Here is a 19903-nt window from a genome sequence, read left to right on the forward strand (position 1 = left end):
CGACTGTAGCTTTTTCCCCAAAACGCTGGCTTCAAAATAAGGGCGCGTCTTATATTCCGAAAAATACGGTACTTCGGATTTACCGTGTTATCCCGATTGAATATACTGACTTACCATACTATAGCGAGGCACTTAATAATAAGCCTTACTTCAACAACTGAATACACAAGCCAAGCTTACTATTGTTTGGTCTGTAATGCAACTCAGCTGTAATGGTAGATTTAAACTAGGGCTAGGCAGAGGTGAGGGCTATGATATTAGTAAAACGGGAAATATAATTGACAGGAAAACATGAACATATTTAAAAATCTATGATTAATTGTTAGTATTGTAATGCTAGGAGTATTAGAAATAAAACTGATGAGTTCAACTTCAAAGCAGTTGTGGAAACTGGATTTTGATATTTATGGGTATCACTGAGACTTGGCTGGATTTGAACAATTTTGATGAGAATTTTTTTGGAAATACCAGGCTACAGATTATTTACTAGAGATAAAGTATATATGAGGAGTGAATTGCATCCTACTGAGTTAGAGCACATTAAAGAAAATAGAACTGAGATTGAGTCAGTTTGGGTTAGTGTTAGTGGATATAAAGGGAAAAGTCTTGCTATTGGGATTTGTTATAGACCACCAGGTCAGAATGTGGAAGTTAATGAGAGATTGTATAATGAGATCAGAATGGTAGCTGAAAAAGATGTTGTTATTATGGGAGATTTTAATTTCAGTGGTATTGATTGGAAAAATTTTGAGTTCTGAAATTTTAAGAGAAAAGTTGGGAAACCTAAAAACTGATAAATCCCCTGAATCAGACAACTTTTATCCTAGAGTTTTAAAGGAACTTAAAGATTTTATTTGTGAGCTCTAGCTAACATTTTTATAGGTCATTGAGTAGTGGAAGAGTATTAAAAGATTGGAAGTTGGCTAAACTAATGTTAGTCCAATATTTAAAGGAGGTGATAAACATTGTCCAGGCAATTATAGGCCAGTTAGTCTAACATCAGTAGTTGGAAAGGTTTTGGAGAGTGTGATTAAAGATGAATTGCAGAGTCATTTAAAGAAGTTTGATATAGTGTCAAAGAACCTACATGGTTTCACTAAGGAAAAATCTTCTGACATTCTTTGAGGATGTTACTGCAAGAGTTGATGAAGAAAATACCGTGGATTTGGTTTACCTTTATTTTCAGAAAGCATTTGATAAGGTGCCTCACAAAAGACTTGTTACAAAAATGAAATCTGTGGGTGTGGAGGAAATGTTATTAAATTGGATAGAAAATTGGCTGGAGAGTAGAAAGCAGAAAGTAGTAATAAATGGAGTTAGATCTGACTGGATCATAGTTACAAGCAGTGTGTCTCAGGGCTCTGTGCTGGGTCCTCTGCTGTTTGTGATTTATATTAATGATATTGACTCTCAAATGACAAACAAAATAATGAAGTTTGCAGATGACATTAAGATTTTTAGGGTGGCTATTTCTATCAAAGATGTTGTAGACTTAGAGGGAGATTTAGATCATTTGACACATTGGGCCAATACATGGCAGATGATGTATAATTATCCAAAATGTAAGGTGATGCATGTAGGTTTTCCCAATTCAAATTACTGTTATGATTTAAATGGGAAAAAGATCTTGGTGTTGTGATCGAAAAATCATTTATGTCATCTACACAGTGTATTGTAGCTAGCATTAGGGCTAATACGACTTTGGGTAGCATCTATAGAAATATTGAAACAAAGACAAGAGATATTATTGTTTCACTGTATAGATCAGTTGTAAGGCCTCATTTAGAGTACTGTGTAGAGTTTTGGGCTCCCTTTTTTAAGAAAGACATTGAATTGTTGGAGAAGGTTCAGAAAAGAGCCATTAAGATAATATCTGGGATGGTGGGATTGTCCTATAAGAAGATACTAAAATCTGTAAACTTGTTTTCTCTGGTGAGGAGAAGGTTCAGAGGGGATTTGATTGAGGTGTTTTACAATTATTAAAGGAATTTATGATATAGATTCATCAAACTTTTTGTGTTTAGCAGTGAAAACAATAGGACAAGGGGTCATAAGTTCAAATTTTGGTGGCGTAGGAGTCATCTGCAGTTTAGACAGTATTACTTTTCAAACAGGGTGGTTGGCTTTTGGAATGAACTACCTTCTAGGGTGGTGGAAGTAGAAAATTTAACTGAGTTCAAGAAAAAGATTGGATGAATAGATGAGTATTATGGGATGGTTATAGTTGACAGCTGGAAGGGACATCCTTTATGGGCTAATAAGTTCCTTTTTGTCCCTTTAACATTTTATGAATCTTATATTAGTAAACTTCATACACGTAGCTTCAAAAACTTTTTTTATAACTAGTTTGTATAAACTAACATTCATATATCTGAAGATTTAATTTCAAAGTTCAAGATATATTGTTTATTTTCATCACAACATACTGCATAACACAAGCTGTTCTTAAACATTTTGGAATTTGAACAATCTGAGGCTTATGGTAGCCATGGCAACTTTGTTACTGTGTAAGGTTCTGTTGGTCTACTGTTTTATTAACATCATAATTCCACATGATTATCATAGTTGACACTTGGATTTTTTTTCATGTATTCTGGAAGTATCATATTTTAAGGGTCAAATTATTTTGGATACAATTATTATAATTTAATATATCTTAACTACCATTTGTCATTAAAAAACAATTTTTTTAGGAATACTGTTTATTCTTATATTTGTGTAACTTCTGCATTTGCATCTCTATTCTGTTTTCTTTTATATTGTCATTACTCATGATCAAACTGATTTCTTTCCCCAGCCATAAGCTTATATAATTGACTCATAGCTTATCATTCATTAACACTAACAAACTTCCTGGAGTTTGGTCCCCAAAAAATAATGTGATGATGAGTGCTATTAAGCTGAAAAACAACAACATGTGATTAATTATCTTATAAGGCATACTGCTTTAGAACTATAAAAAAAGAAAAACATTATTTGAGCAGCTACAGGCATTTTATAAACAAAGAAAACTTATCAAAAACGTTTAAATATTTTATGAGAAAAATTGATTGAATATGTAGAAACTAAGGTTCAATATTATGGATGAGCAACATATTGGTGAAAATGTCTTTCTCATTAAGTAACAAGATAAAGAGAATCACCTCAGTTGATTTGAAGAAAGAGTCATTAATAATTTTCAAGTATCATTGTAAAAGATTCTTTAATGAAAGAGTGTACAGGAAAGACAGAAGTTTCACAAACAGGTATTACAGAAGAGTAAAACACACTGGAATCTTATAAAATATGGCAAAGAAGCAAGTATTAGAAGCTTGTGAAAATTTATTAACAATGCCATAATGAAAGGTAAAGGTCATGGTGAAGCAAGGCTATTGGCTGATTCGATTAGAATAATGAAAAACAAAACAGACATTACATATTGGATTGCCATATACATCTGACAACTTTAAAGAATAGACAATATAAATGGCATATAATACTGCCATCAATTGTAAACTTTTTCACATGTCACAAATCTTGAACTTAACTATTATACTGGCCCACCATTGGTTTCTAACCCTGTCACAGTTGAAAGAACTGCTAATTTCACTCTTCCATAATTAGTGCAGAATATATCCCTAGTTAAATATTCTAAGGAAAATGTAGCCTTTACCAAGGTAGATCACACAACATTTTATCCATAGGCTCATAATTGTTTGGCCTTGTCTCTATGTCATTCCCTTGTGTAGTGGGGTTATACTCATTCCAACTGCTGATACAGATATTGCAAAGTTGGTATGAGTTAGGGAGCTTATCTCCTTTGAATAGGATTATTTAGAATGATCATTGATAATCTAAGGATTGTGGGATACCACACTAGGATTTGGTCTGACTTGAAAATGTAGTATTTCATTATTTCTAAGTTTGTTCTTATCTGGCATGGATACACACTATTTTTGTTTCATTTCTTGTATGGTATATTAGACATGATTCTTCATACTCTCTACCCAAAAAACCATTGCTAGTCTGAAATCTGTATACAGAATGAATAGCTAAGTAATTACTTATTCACTGTAAGTAAGATTTTGTTCATTTTAACTCTCTGCATAACATTTACAGAGCCTGTATTTTGCAAATGCTTGATTCTTATCTATCAAAAATCAGTGTATCTGAATAACACCACCTCCTTTCTGGTTCTTTAAATTATAAAACTTCAATTACTAACATTTATGCTTAGTTTTTCATAACATATTTTTAGAAAAAAATTTTAATTCCTGAAATACTTACCACCGACATTCTGATAAACCTAAATTTATGGACAAATAGAACCCAAAACCTATAACTTGACAAAGCTATGAGTAAGCTAGATTGTTTTGCACAACCAACTTGTGATGTGTAGTGTAAGATAGAACTGGCACCTACAAGCAAAGGGAAAAAAAAGTTGGTGGCACATGCTGCCAGCTACTTGCCTTCCCTCCAATCAGCAGTTCAAGAACAACAACAAAAGAAAGTTGGTGGTAGATACTGTCATAGTTCAACAACAACAAACAAAATACAAAGGTTGGCATAATTTCAATTACTTGATTATTTTCATGACAATTGATATAACCAGAATTTTGATTAATCAACTGATGGAATAATGAAAAACAGAAACAATTGGGAACAATAATTTCAATTAATCAATTACATTCCTTCAGCAAAATTAAAATAACAGGAGGTTCTAAGACTTGGTTAGGAGTATTTACAAGTAGTTACATGAACAGATACCAATATAGAAAGGCTATTCTGACAGAAAACAAAAACAGGATACAGCACAACCTGTGGATCAATATTAAATTCACTGAAAATAATTTAAAATTTATTCACAAGATGAAAGTTCAAGCCTAATCAATCACAACACCATAAAATGCAAAAGAAAAAATTGATAAGAAAATACAATGCACTTAGGCAGCAAATCATAGAAATCAAGACTAACAATGTTTAGAGTAACAAAGCTCACAAACAAATTAAAGCAGATAAACTGGTATTAAACACATAAGTACATCACCAAGGAACATTACTACATGTAGATTTTAAGTAATGCAACAATTACACAAAACTATTTTATTGATACACAACCACAAGAATTATTTATAGACATAATAGTCTAGCATGAAGGGAGTAACCACAGTATACACCTATCTGCTGGGAATTAAGATGTAAAAAATTTAGCCACAGTGAAACTAGGCTTAGATAATTCAAATTGTACAATAAAATACAGTTCAGATGTGTGCACTCAATCGTAGCTGTACTAGGTAATAGCATTAATGTTTTAGCTTTCATATGTTATTAAAATAAACATTTACTCTGATAAAATCCTGTTTTAATGATGTTGTAATGTTAAATAAAACTCTTATGGAGAACATGAAACTAGTATTTTGACAATTAAGTGATGATTTCAAATTTAATGATTAAGATTGTTAAAACTGTAAAAATTGGATGTAATAGAGACTCCACAATGCAATATTTTTTGTTTCTTCCATACATTATTACCATTTCTTGCAGGCCAATAGTACTAAAAAGAGTTCCAAAAGGTTAAGGAGCATTTTATTTCATTTTTGATATTAGTTATTAATATTTTGATATTCAATTGGTAAACAACATATGATTCAGTATTTGGAAAGCTGTGAGAGTATCAAGAATAGTGGCATATGTCAAACTATCATTAAATGCTGTGGGTGAATTAAATAGTAAATGATTAGAATGTTATTCCAATGATTTCTTTTAAGCTGCCCATCCCATACTTTTAGATATTAAGAAGTTAAGATAAAAACAGTCTGAGACATAAATATGCAACCATTGAAAATAAAGCAAAATATAATCATGCATTGCAAGGAAAGAAAAAAAGTAAAAAATCAAAATCATACATAAGCATTATAAATTCCTAACAATGACATTAGCAAAGCTAGAAATTAAATTTTTAAGAGCTGTTTGTCTTTTACCCATTTGAACAGCAGCTTGATATAAAGTAAAGGCAGGATTACCAAACCTTGTACATAGACTTTCCCTTCCTTATGGCTACCAATTATGGTACTTTCAGGTTCAAAATACTATGGTTTCAATGATTGTATAAGGACTTTGTGTATTTGTAAGCAACTATTTAAGCTGTCATCTTGTTACTGAAAAACAATTTTTGCACAAACTACTAGCTAATTTATATTTTTCTGCAACTTTTATTTTCTCCCTTGGTATCTTTAATTACAAGTAATAATACAGAAAAAATTTATTTATTAAAATCTGTCATTACAAACGGGGAGTTATATCTCTCAGAGCAACCAATGAGGTTCATATGGACCACCACATTTGTTTAAACTATTTATGCACAACTCTGTTTGTTGGCTGATGACTTTGTTAATTACAAGGTCCCTAATAACATACAACCCACACATGAAAATCTAAACAAAAATAATATCAATATTAATTAATTTTGATTAATCCCACTAATTACTGGTGAGTTTTCATATGTATCTTACATAGAAAAGTAGCGATTTCACTCGGTTGTTTTGGTCAGTTGAGTGTTGCAACAAGCAAAAATATAAACTTATGATGATGATATGTGGATCTCATGTGCAGAAGTGAACAGTATAAAAACAAGTAGGAAGTTTAATGGTTAAATGTTCTTATATAACACTAATTATCCTGAAAATTTCAGTATAATACTTTTCATTATAATCAAGGGATTAACATTTTCTGTAAATGGCTTGTAGGTTATAGATTTAGTGATATATGCTAACCACACTTAACTATTAGTGGTGTCATATCTTATATAAATACCTTTACTGTATTTGTTTTTCTTATTTAAGTGTAATTCTCTACTGGCTAGAGCACAATAATTAGCTTAAAGGTAAATTTGAAGTTAGAAAAAATATCTGATAACAAGGGACCTGTTAGTCAATTGATGTTATTTCATCCAATACATTTTAAACAATAACAGCAAAAAAATAACAAAAAACACCATCAAAATTAGCCTGTGTCATTTGAATACTTATTGAGCCTTCACTTAATCTACTGCATCCACCATATCTGAAGGTATCCTATTTCAAATGTCAATCACTTTGTTAAGAAAATAAAATAAATCTTAGCTGAAGATGACTCCTATCCTACCAAAATTAATATTTGTGTTCCTTTGCCATACCATTCTCACCATTAAATATGGAAAAAGATGATGCATCAACATTATCAATTCCCTTAACAGTCTTAAATACACCAGTCAAATCCTGAAATAAATAGAAAATAATTTGTATACAACCTTCCTATCCCTGACATCATCCTAATAACTCTTCTTTGAACCCTTTCCAACAATTCAAATTCCAAGAATGAACATAATACTCCAAATGAGGCCTAACCAGTGACTCATACAATGATATAACTTCTTTACATTTGTATTCAATATTTATATAAATACAACCTAAAATCTTTTTTGTTCTACCACTAGCAACAGTAGACTGCTTGGATGGCTTAAGAGACTGGTCTAATAAAAAACAATATAATTTTCTTCTAGAACACTGTTAGGGTTATTCTAATGAAACTTATGCTTGTAATTTGAGTTATAATAACCAATATGAATTACCTTGCATTTATTACAATTAAAAGCCATGTGCCATTAATTTTGCCAACTCACCACAGCCACCAGCATCCAAGACCTTAATATCATCAGCAAATGTAAACAATTTATAGATCATTCCTTCATCTATGTCATTGATGTAAATAAAAAAAAAGAGCAAAATTTCTAACATTGAGGTATCCCACTTGTGCATTTATCCAGTTTGACTGAACTTCTTATAATAACTCTGCTTTCTTCCAAATCAAATCCTCATCCTAATCTATACAAGAAGTAACTTCTTTAAAGGATGCCAAAAGATTAGTACCTAGTGAAACCGTGATGACTATCCAACATAATTCTAAACTTTGACAAATGAATTTGCAAAATATATTTTACCAGACTTCAAAAAACTTTCCCCACAACTGATGTAAGATTAGTAAGTCTATAATTATATGGAAAATTTTAATCGCCTCCCTTGAAGAGAAGAGTAACATTATGTAACTTATAATCTTTTGGCACCTGTCAATTATTCAAGATCATGCAAGAAAGTACAGGCAAGTGGCTCACATATCCAATACATAACCTCTTTCACAATCCCTTTAGGAAATATTATCCATTCAACCAACCTTACCATTCTTTAAACTTCTCAGTTTTTTATTAACAAGCCCATAATTAATGTGATTATCTTGTTTAATCATGTTTCCATCTAGCAACTGTAAACAGTTGCCAGAGAATCTACTCACAGAGTCAAGCTAAAACTTACTTAGAAGGGATATTTAAATCATATAAATAACCACATTTCTAAAACAAATATAATTTCTTAGGTTAAAGAATAAAATATCATAAGTTAGGCACAAAACAAATTTTCTTCAGTTTCCTTCCTTTAGTCTAGAAATTTAGCATTGTATAACAGAACATGAAGACAAGTTTAAATTTTGGAAATAACAAGACATGCTCCAGTTAATTAAGACAGTTTTAATATTTCTAACTTAGTGATTTGTCTTATAGAATGATTTTCTCTCAGTAGCACTAGAGACTGGCATTCTACAGGAATTTAGGAGGAGAATTGATAATTTCCTAGAAAAACAGACTATGAGGATAGGTTTAACTTTTTACTCTTTCCAAGGAAAGGTGTACAAGGACAACATTATAAGGCCAAGTGTCCCCTGGTGTCCATATATTATGTTACCATAGGTTAAATCATGGCACAGATACAGAATACCAGTCTCCTAACTATATCATTGGTTGACTAAGGTCTATTGTTAAACATGCGTACACTTCATGAAATAATATCATTTGTGGTGGTTATGAATGTATGTTCATTAACAGAGAAACATCTTTCTCAGAATATCTGAATGCTGTATGATTTGTTTGTTTCTTTGTGGCTCAGCACAAAGCTACACAATGGACTATATGTGCTGTACCCACCACAGGTATACAGCCTTTTGCATTATAAATCCACAGACATACTACTGAGCCACTGAAGGTCATGCTGTGTGATAATAAAAGTAATGTTTTACAAAACTTCTCTTAATCATGCTTTGCAGAAGTGTACACAGCACAAAACAGAGATGCCATGCACTCTTGATTTGGAAATAATTAACTATAAAAGCATTACCTGGTATGGAAGGCAGGCTTAATTGCTAATTCTAAAAAAGAAAGAAGAAACTTTTACCTTAGTTCTTTGATAATGTGGGCGTAAAGTATTCAGTAAAACAGTTGGAATGACATAAAACTGCCTCTGCCACCCACTGTCATTCTCAAGTGAAAAACATAAACTACTTGCTCTCTATTATAAAAAAAAAACTTTTATGAGAAAACTTGTCTGTCAAATTAAAGAGGGAAAATTAACAAATGTAATTCACTAACTTTGACTACTTTCCATTTAAAAAAATCATAGTTCACACTAGTTTACTCACAAGCATTACAAGTGTTATTCATATACTGAATCATATATTTTCAAACTTTCAAGAGCTATTGTGTTTTTATCTAAATTAAAATATAATTTGCCAAGAAATTGCATACACTTGAGGATGGTTAGAATAAATAACTGAAGGTGAAAACAGTGTGTATTGAAAGCCTGGGTTTACCACTTGTAAATTATTTAAATTTTAAGTAAAACAGTAACTTTAAGATTTTAAATTTTAAATGTGATGAACAAAAAACTTTGTACATATATATATATATATATATATTTCATGAGATCAATGTAGCTTCCAATACATCTGAAGAAAAAAAAAGTTATAATATAAAGCTATTCTAGTCTTGAAGATGATACAGCAGCATTCACTGCTTTTTCTTCAATGATTTTCAATTAGCCACAACTGAATACAAAACTATAAGTGCATCAGTTTGTACCTGCATAAGCACCTACAGTAGAACTTAAATTCTAACTTATTCAGTCTGCTTGGGTTATATGACAGCTGTTGCATAATCTAATGCAATAGTTATAAGAATAACAGTGACTGAAACTTGTGCACTACTTCAACCTATAACAACCAAAAGAAGGCCACCTGGTCAACTAAGTTCAGTATTCTGTCAAGTCAATGCTGCTAACACATGTAATAATATTAATTAATAGATATGGTACTTGATGTGTTTTAATTTTATAACCTGGTACAGGTTTCTTGCTGTACAACTTCTTCCAAGTCTACTAAACTAATTCTGAAATATGCCCCTTCCAACTATTTCAGTATTTGTTATATTTATATTTTTTTTTATACATTTTACTTTCTAGACTTTACTATGGTCTCCATAGCATAAAATTAGATCGAAAACACGTGAAACTTAAATAAATCTAGGATTTAGAAAAACATTGTAAACACATTAGTGAAAAACATTGATTCCTGTAAATCACTAAATGTTACTAATGTTAGTATTAACATTTCTAAAAAAAAAATCACTTGATTTTATTTTGCAGTTGTTTATACAAATATTTGTATATATATATAATTAAGTTCACTTATTTTCTTTTGCAAGCAGTGATACAGTATTACCAGGATAGTGCTAGTTATAGCATAATGCTATTGCTAAACGTATTTCATCATATAGTGTTTCAAGCATTTTGTTATGTCACATTGTCAGTACTTGGACTATTGGAGTTTCAATACAAAATAATGCTGACTCAGGTTACATGGATACTTACGTAGCCATACGGCCTCAAGTAACTTGGTTCGTCTACAATGTAACGCCAATGTATAATATATTTATGCAATATCACGAAATGATGAAAAATTCCTTATGATCAAATTTCGGCGGTGAAATTTTGCATTTTCCTTGGACTGAACATCCGTTTTCAGCACCACACGCAAAACGCATACTGTAGTCTACACAGGAAATGTCGTAACGATAATCATCCGGTCTTAGTTCTTCAGTGAACTACATGGGAGCAGCACTAGCACAATGTTTTATTGCACAGGGTAAGAGCGGTGTTTTTGTTACAACGTCAGCTGCTGAACGACAGCTTTAGGTGATGGGTGCCAACATAACGTTCAGGTTTAGCTGTTAGAGGTAATACTTTGTTATCTGAGATGTTTTACTTAAATAAACGTGATTTGAATGGACACGATACATTTAAGTAAAAACCAAAACTTCAATTGGCATAAAGTAATTTTGCTTGTGATCATATCTAATCTCATTGGTCGGTTTGTTGACAACCTTGGCATAGTATTGTGGTTTGACGTTCGAATGAGGTGTGAGAACTATTGAAAGAGCCTACAGCAGAATATAAATTATGGATTTTGGTGAAGAAGTGAAGAATATATTCTACTAACCTGAAATTTAACTATCAGCTGGACTGAGGAATACTGAAAAGCGAAACTAGATGCGATGTTTTTGAATAAATCATGTCAGGTGGCGGCACTGTTATTATGCTTTTGGGCACTAAATACAGGTAGGAATAAGACTAAAAGTAGTTCTTTGTTGTTTCGAGGTTTTATTTTATATAATTTTATGCGTCTACACATTATGCATTTATATATATATATATATATACACACACACATACACCTCATTTTGCTTTTACAGTATCCGTAAAAGAGATATCGTGAAAAAAATACACACGTTATTTTCAGACTTTTGAATGAAGAGTGTAAGTGACTATTTCAACATAAAAGTGATTGATACATTTACAGGCTAATTCTTGGAAATGACAGCCCAATTGTCATGTTTAGTGTTGAAAAGTATCAAGGTCAAAAGTTTGAGGTACTTTACAAACGTTTGGCGGTTTGGAATAACAGTCTTGCTTTATTTACCAAGTAGGATTTCAATAATTATCTCGTGCATATGAAAAAAATGTTACAAGAATCATATATTGATAATAATACTTTTCTCTTTGAATATATTTGAAAGATAAATCTGTTTTCCACATATAGAATTCCTAAATTCTTCATGTATAAAATTGTTGATTCTCACAAATATGTCTAAATAATACAAACGCATATTTATAGATAGGTTGACAGCCAGATGTAGGAAAGAATATTGTGTATTTTAAGGAATATAATTTCAAAATTATAATTTTATTTTTTCTTTGGAGCATTTGGTGCTTAAAATTTTTGCATTATAATATTCTCTTCTGCAAGACTTGGTTGAATGAAACATTAATGTGATATCTTCGTTATTTAACATATAATCTAGAAATGATTGCATTTAACATTCTTTACAATCAGTAAAACTTTAAAGGTTACTACACTTGTCTCTTCTGCTTACTGGGAATAACTTCTTTGATTGTATGTTAATAGAATCAAACCTAATATACCTATAAACTGCTTACACGCGGATTTGATATTTGCTCTTGAGCGCAAGATTATGTAACTAAAAGTTTTTCCAGCTGATTATTTGTCTTATCTCAATAGCTTGTGGATGAATTATGTTTAAAAAACAACCTCCAAACATAATCTATTATATAGAAATAATTCATGAAATTTGGTGGAATTTTATTGACTGTAAAACAATGTATTATGTTTCGTGAATTGTTTTTCAATTTACTCTATAAATGGTTAAATGACTTTTATTCAAATATTTATCAAGTGTTATTTATTTTATTATTTTCAAGATATTTTTCTCGGACATCAAATATTTATAAAGAATAGTTAAAATGTTACATAAACTTATTTTTGCACTTTGCTGAGTTAATTTTTCAAAAAAAAATGTTCATGGAATTTAAAGTACCTATTTTCTTTCTACATCAACAAATCGAGCTAAAAACAGACAATTATTCAGTAAAGCTAGATATTTACAGATAAAGTATATTAACAAAAATCTACAATGTCAAAGAAAACTGTATTATAAATTAAAGGCTTGTTAAATAAAGTAAAATTTTACGTTTCTCAACAATTTCGCTTTTTCCAAAATGAAAAGGTGATTTGATATTTGATTGCTGTGTTTGTAGGTAATTATACTATAATTATTAGACAGAAACAATTTCAAATACAGAGCAGGGTTCGATTCAAAATTATTTGACATGTAGTGGTCCCTATCACAATTGCTTTGGTTCTCTTCAAAATAATTTCTGAGAGAGCTTGTATGTGCACACATACACACACAAATGGGCAGACATTAGCATCTTAAACTCCATTAGGGAATGCAAAGCATACATCGTTTTTAAACATATAACATAATGTACGCTTACAATTGTAGATTATGCATAATCTTTCATTGCTTCAAAGAGAAAGTTGGATTAACGATAAATTGGTTGTCACTGACGGTGTGTGAACTATTCCCTTACAACATTCATAAAGTTCTGATTAATGAGAAATGTCGTGCATCCATGAAAATTGAATAAGTTGTAAATGTGAATATGATGAAACTAAGTTTAATGAATATAAGCAAAATAAAAGTGAAGTAAATCATCTTAAACAAAGACGAACTGTGATGAAAGTTTTACTTTGAAAAATGTAGTAAGATATGCACTTCTACCTTTCTTGTTAATAGAAAAAAAACAAGAACAATCTTTGGAAAATATGACTTTCATTAAGATTTTATAAATGCGTTTTATTCTTTTAATTTAGTATTTTATCATGGAATGTAAATTATCAGTTAAGTAAAGGATGACTATTTTAATTCTGATAAATTCGAGAAGAGTATTAATTAAAAACAATGTAAATTATTTCCAAACAAGTATTGCTCTAGTCTCGACATTTATTCTAAATTGTTAAAGAAGCTGAGTGATAAAATGATGATGGTTACATTTTATCATTGAGCAGATTGCTATTGTACTTCATTATCTTGGAAATATGAGCTTACCAATCAATCAAAATTAAGTGGTAAGATCAAATGTGATGGTAAAATTTTAAGAAGCAAGACATTTGAAACCTCTTGACTCGAATTAAAAAGTCTTATAAAACACCCACATAAGAAAGTCATATATGAAATTCTTGCTTCTTCATTCACACTTACATACTATTTCGATGATGAGGAACCCACTTTGAGACTAATAATGCTTGGATACAGCTTGAATGGGTAATAAAAAAACTTCAATATAAGTTTAACATAACAGCAAATGTACAACGTTTCGACAAGGTTTTGTCATCATCAGATACCTTCATTAACCATTCAAGTCGTCTCCAAGCATTACTTACGTACCATGTTTATAAACGTATTATAAGTACGGTAGAAAGAACTTTAGATGAATTGGCAGTATAGACTTATATATTAGATATAATTGTAACATTTGGAATAGTTTATCTGAATAAGTGTTGAAGATTTTACTCTTAATGAAATATGCTCTGCGAATTTAGGAGCAGGAAATTTGAAAAATAAAAATTACTTAAAGATTAGGATTGAATAATAGATTTTATACTTCAAAAATAGCATCATCAGATCAAATTACCTCTTTCCACGTAGTCTTGTCTCTCATAAGTCTCATTTGATCACAAGTCATTGCGAATGCTAAAATTCACATGTTAAATAAATGATGATTTAACTCGTTTTGTGCGTTTTAATCTAGCCAACCTGGTTGTTCTGGCATGAAAATGATAATACACAAACTTCTTACCGACAATTATCACTGTTCTCGTAAAGATTAACGTTATTACAAATAATATCTATCGTGTAGTGATATAATATTACGGGTATTGTCCAATAAAATGATATTATGACTGACATAGACTGCTAACTTATTCATTTTAAAAACCTGTTCATTAGGTATTAATAGATATAATACATTATTTGTTTGTTTCGAATATGATCCCCAAAGTACGCAAGGACTACCTGCGCTAGTCGTTACTAATTTTGGGCTAGAAGGAAGACAGGCAGTCAACACCACCCATTGTCAACTCTTGAGCGTTTCTAACAAATAGTGCAATTTTGACCGGAACTCACAACCCCAAAGTCGAGTGCAGTTAGGTTTTTGCCAGTAATAGGCGCGAACAATGCACCCTTGGACCCACGTCCGACACACTAATTAGTAGGTCATGCCCAACGCATATATAATAAGAAACTTCAATTACTTTATTAAAAACTGCAGGCAATCTCACTACTGTTGTATGATGCCTTTTCCCATCTTCCAGCTGTTTATATTCAACCATTTGTTATAGAACGAAACAGTGGGTTGAACTGGTTTTAGGTGTAGAACTGGATTAAATTGAAGTGTCGTATCATATTATATTGCAGCCTTCCAGTGGTTCAGGGTAAGTTTGCAGACTTACGTTGCTAAAAGTTGGGTTTCGATACCCGTGGTAGACAGAACACAAATAATCCATTGAATAGCTTTGTGCTTAACAACAACTAATCAATCCAAGCTATATAGCAACAAAGATCTCTATATTTTGTTGTTATTGTAATATTAAAAACTCGGTAAATCCATACAACAATCAGTTGGGCCAAATAAAAGCACTAACTGATTTTATGATCCTGACTTTATGTATTAGGTTTTTAATTACACGCAAAATAAGATCATTTCTACAGATCTGTAACGTTTGGTTAAGAGTTATTTTGTCTTACCTTTACTAGAAGCTCTTATCATCATTTTATGCCATTGAAATCCTGATTAATCTCGGATGAACATTTCAATAAATAACTTATAATTATTGCATGTACCATCTCCAGCAAAATAAGTATTATATACCTACATCACATTATTTTTGAAAAGTACAAAATATTGTTGTGTCATTATTTTTAGATTTCATATTTTCATATTTCATTCGAAATATACAAATAATTAAACGAAGAAAATAACGACAAAGAAAAAACAAAAAAAACAAAACTCAAATACAACTAACATTTCAAATTGGTGTCATAGCATACATATATGCAACTTATACTTACCAGCACAATGTATTTCGAAGTTTTGGTACAGATTAGTCTACTTACAGTTATACATTTGGTAGTACCACGACGAATAAGCGTGTAACATTTTCTTGTCACAGTTTGAGTATTACTTTGTAAAGATTAAACTTTTTGCTTATATACACTTCTGGTTTGCTATTAATATTTTGAGAATTTGTTTCTTGTTTGTAATTAAGCACAAAGCTATACAATGGGATATCTGTGATCTGCCAACTACGGGTATCGAAACCCGGTTTCTAGTAGTATAAGTCCACAGACATACCGCTGTGCAACTGGGGGGTATATCTTGAAAGAACACTGCTGCAGGTCAAAATAAGCAAGACATAAATGTAATTACAATAAGAATGACAAGTTTCGATGACACGTTTTCAAAATTAATATCATTAGAATTCCTTCTATATAGATAAAGCTTTTATGTTTATCGGCGAATGAAACAATGTGTCACTAAAGTGATCAAAATATTCGTGTTAATTGTATTGTAACTCATGCAGTTAAGAAATCATGATTATAAAGGTAAATGCATTTGCTCGATGGTAATTATCCCTTCTTGCAGGAAATAATTTAGTTGATTTCAAAGCCATTACACAGTCGATCAATTTACCATGTCTGCATGAGCTCGATCAGAATACTTAATTCTATACGACCATTACCAATTACTTTATTATGAACCTTTGAACAGGGTAAAACGAATCTTAAGAATATTACTTATTTACAGTAATTACTGTATTTGAGTTTTGCTGAAAAATTTTGAGTCAGGAAATTAGGTTGCGACATAAAAGGCTCGAGAAAGGTTAGATATCAATACTTGCTGTTATTTGTTTCATAAAGCGAAACATGGGAAGTTTTAATTTATCATATTCATTACGACACATCAAGCAAACGCTTGGAAAATTCGCATAAACAGTTTTAAGATAATAGCAAAATTTACCTTATAGTAAATGTTGTTTGAATTGAACAATATTTAATTATCCTGTAAAATAAAAAATAAATAAAAGAACACAACAACAAGAACATCGTTACATATGCCATGTCAATCTTTTTTAACCTAACATCGTGTATAAAGTGTATACGTTCATGATTCTTTACTTTCCTGATATTACTTTACCAGTGGACTGTATAAGAAAAGTCGCGTCTTCTTGTTTAATGTAGAGGGGGAGGGGTACACGTATTCGGGATTTTGCTAGTGATTATTTAAAGTAACTATACACGCATTTAAGTATAGAATCCTACTTAGACATTAAAGCATTTGCAGTATTTCCACTTCGTTAAAGTGATTTCTTTTTGTGTCTCACTTATTATGTTAGAAAAGTGATGTTCATTTATACGAATTTTTTAGTTTATGTGTAACTTTGATGTAACATGAATAATAATCACATCATTCTACACTATAATTCTAATTAAACGTGAAACGTAAAAGAAATTGTCGGATTATTCTCAAAGCAAAATGTTTTTATGAAGCATTTTTAAGAAAGTCGATAGTCTCAGTTTAATACCTCAGTTCTAAATTTTTATTGGCTGTAAATCCATATTTCTTGATGCACTGTATTTCACTTGTGTATATGTGCTATAAAATATATTTTTTCCTCACATAGGACTGAAAATTAGTCTATACACAATGTATTAAAGTTCTGCATTAAAATACGAGTTATAAGGTTAAAGCCTGTTCACAGGTTGTGGGCATCAATTTAATTTTAACAACCATCCGCAAAAAGAAGTTCGTATTTGGTTGACCATATTATCATTTTACGCTCTGTGGTAGATTAAGGTAATTATAGTAATCATGGGTAAACAACTGAATCTATGGTAGGAAAGGTCTATTACAGTCCTTTTCAAGGTACTTTAATCGAAAACTAATTAAAACACAAAAGGATGTCATTCCACCGTATAATTCCCACTCCAAGCTTGCTTACCTGTAAAATTTGTTTTCATTCCATAGGCTAGAATCTATAGTTCAGAAGAATCAAGCTAAAAAAGGTTACAGAAGTATAGTAAGGTTCGAAAAGAGCAAATTAAACTTTTCGTGAACATTTCTCCAAAAAAATACGAAGTGACACAATAGTGAATGTGAAGTTATCGCTCCAGTCATAATATCAACACTTTTGTAATGATTATACTGTCATTCTTCTGTGAAGGGTTTGATTAATTGTTTGTAGAATTTCACGTAAATCTACTCGATGGTTACCTGCGCTAGCTATTCCTAATTTAGAAGTGATTGGTCAGACGGAAAGCAGCTAATCGTTACCACCCACCGCCAGTTCTTAGGCTAGTCTTTTACCAACGAGTAGTGGGATTGACCGACCCATTGTAATATACCCACGGCTGAAAGAGCGAACATATTTGGTGATGGGATTTGAACTGCAGATTTCGAGTCGAGCGCCATAACCACTAGGATGCACAAGGCCTCTATAGATGGAAAACCTGTGTAAGCGATTTTAATTTTTATACTCCTGAAATGCTTATTTTTGATATTCGTATACATAATGTTTCTATGATGGTTTGACGTAAAAATGGCTTATATAATTAATACAATATGTTCGTTTGTTTTGTAGAATTTCGGGCAAAGCTATTCGAGGGCTATCCGCGCAAGCCGTCCCTAATTTTGAAGTGATAGGCTAGAGGGAAAGCAGCTAGTCAACACCACCCACCGCCAACTCTTGGGCTACTTTTTACCAACGAATAGCGGAATTGATCTTCATATTGTAACGGCCCCACGGCTGAAAGGGTGAGCATGTTTGGTGACGGGATTCGAACCCTCGACTCACAGAATTGCGAGTTGAGCTCCCTAACCACCAAGCCATGCCATGTCTGATACAAAATGGCCAATGAAACTGCCAGTTACACATTTGGTTGTATATATATAATTGTAGTATGTAAACATTCTTTTGGAACTGTTGTAGATTACAATGAAGGGTTGAAGAAAACCTTCAAAAAATTTAATATTTTTATTTTATGAGACAAAATAACAAAACCCCATACTTCAATCAGAATCGCTGCAGCAAAATTGGTAGTGCTATTGGTCATAACTTGTAAGGTTCGTTTCAGAGAACGAACATGAACCTCATGATTTGTACTTTTTTCTTCAGTGGGATCATAGGGGTCTTATTCTTTCAGAATACATATTCGCATATTATACAATTTAGCATGCTAGATATGTGTGAAATGTTTTTATTCCCACCAGAGAAAAGTCTTTATATCAGCCATTTTTCGGAGATAAAACAGCAAGATTCTTAGAGTTGGACCTTAAACGTTTGTTCTACTATTATTAACCAAGTCAAGCTAAACTGTATTATGTTGTAAAACCAGCACAAATTCTGCGTAAGATCTGAAATTAGGCTTTAGTTTTCTGTGAGCATTATAAATACTACAAGCATAGTATGCACTTTTACGAGTACAAGGTTTTACGACATTATATTTTAAATTTGAAATACAAGTCAAAAAAGGAACATCAGAATTCGTTAATGAACTCAGAATTATTCAGATTTTTAATTTAATCTGTGCTCAGTAAAAAAGTAGAATATTGCTAGGTTTATGGAGCTGTGGGTATTATGTTTAGTTTCACGCAAAATAATGTTGCGAAGAAAGCGATAATAAATATATTACAATATTCCGAAATATTCACATATCTGTTTTTTAACTTACATACAGCCCCCCCAGTTATCACAGTGGTATGTCTGCGGACTTGCAACGCTAGAATCCGGGTTTCGATACCCGTGGTGGGCAGAGCACAGATAGCCCATTGTATAGCCTTGTGCTTAATTACAAACAAACTTACATACAATTCTGTATTCACATTGTAGAAATATGCACTGAAAATGTTAAGACGAATTTATCAAGTTTGTTTTTCAAAGGAAACGAGTGTAGATTTTAAGAAACGCATTTGTCGTGACTTTACGTACCTTACTTGAGATAACCAAACCATTAATTACATATGTACACACACATATATATAAATATATATATAAAAGAAACAGTAAAGATCGAATTTATATGTACATATATAAAACATATTCTTTTGAAATAGTAATCGTGATCTTGGAACAAGATATTTTAAATTCT

At 31.4% G+C, this 19903-nt stretch overlaps 1 protein-coding gene and 1 long non-coding RNA gene across 7 annotated transcripts in view; one reads left to right on the forward strand and one right to left on the reverse strand.

Annotated features, from left to right (window-relative positions):
* Positions 1–10880, reverse strand: part of LOC106466943 — a 38423-nt gene extending 27543 nt beyond the window's left edge. The window contains exons 1-2 of one of the 2 annotated variants that reach the window (XR_002612604.1): positions 10707–10880; positions 9237–9350 (exon numbers count right to left, since the gene is read on the reverse strand). This is a non-coding gene — a long non-coding RNA (uncharacterized LOC106466943). The remainder of the gene's footprint in view (positions 1–9236; positions 9351–10706) is intronic. The other variant, XR_002612611.1, reaches the window with a different exon arrangement.
* A 119-nt stretch (positions 10881–10999) lies between these two features.
* Positions 11000–19903, forward strand: part of LOC106466535 (protein turtle-like) — a 363242-nt gene continuing 354338 nt past the window's right edge. For all 5 annotated transcript variants that reach the window (XM_022395344.1, XM_013926860.2, XM_022395245.1 and 2 more), the window contains exon 1: positions 11000–11453. In XM_022395344.1, coding sequence (XP_022251052.1) covers positions 11390–11453 — 64 coding nt within the window. In that variant the 5' untranslated portion in view covers positions 11000–11389. The remainder of the gene's footprint in view (positions 11454–19903) is intronic.

The sequence above is a fragment of the Limulus polyphemus genome, unplaced genomic scaffold, assembly GCF_000517525.1.
Source record: "Limulus polyphemus unplaced genomic scaffold, Limulus_polyphemus-2.1.2 Scaffold2, whole genome shotgun sequence".
Classification (NCBI taxonomy): Eukaryota; Metazoa; Arthropoda; class Merostomata; order Xiphosura; family Limulidae; genus Limulus; species Limulus polyphemus.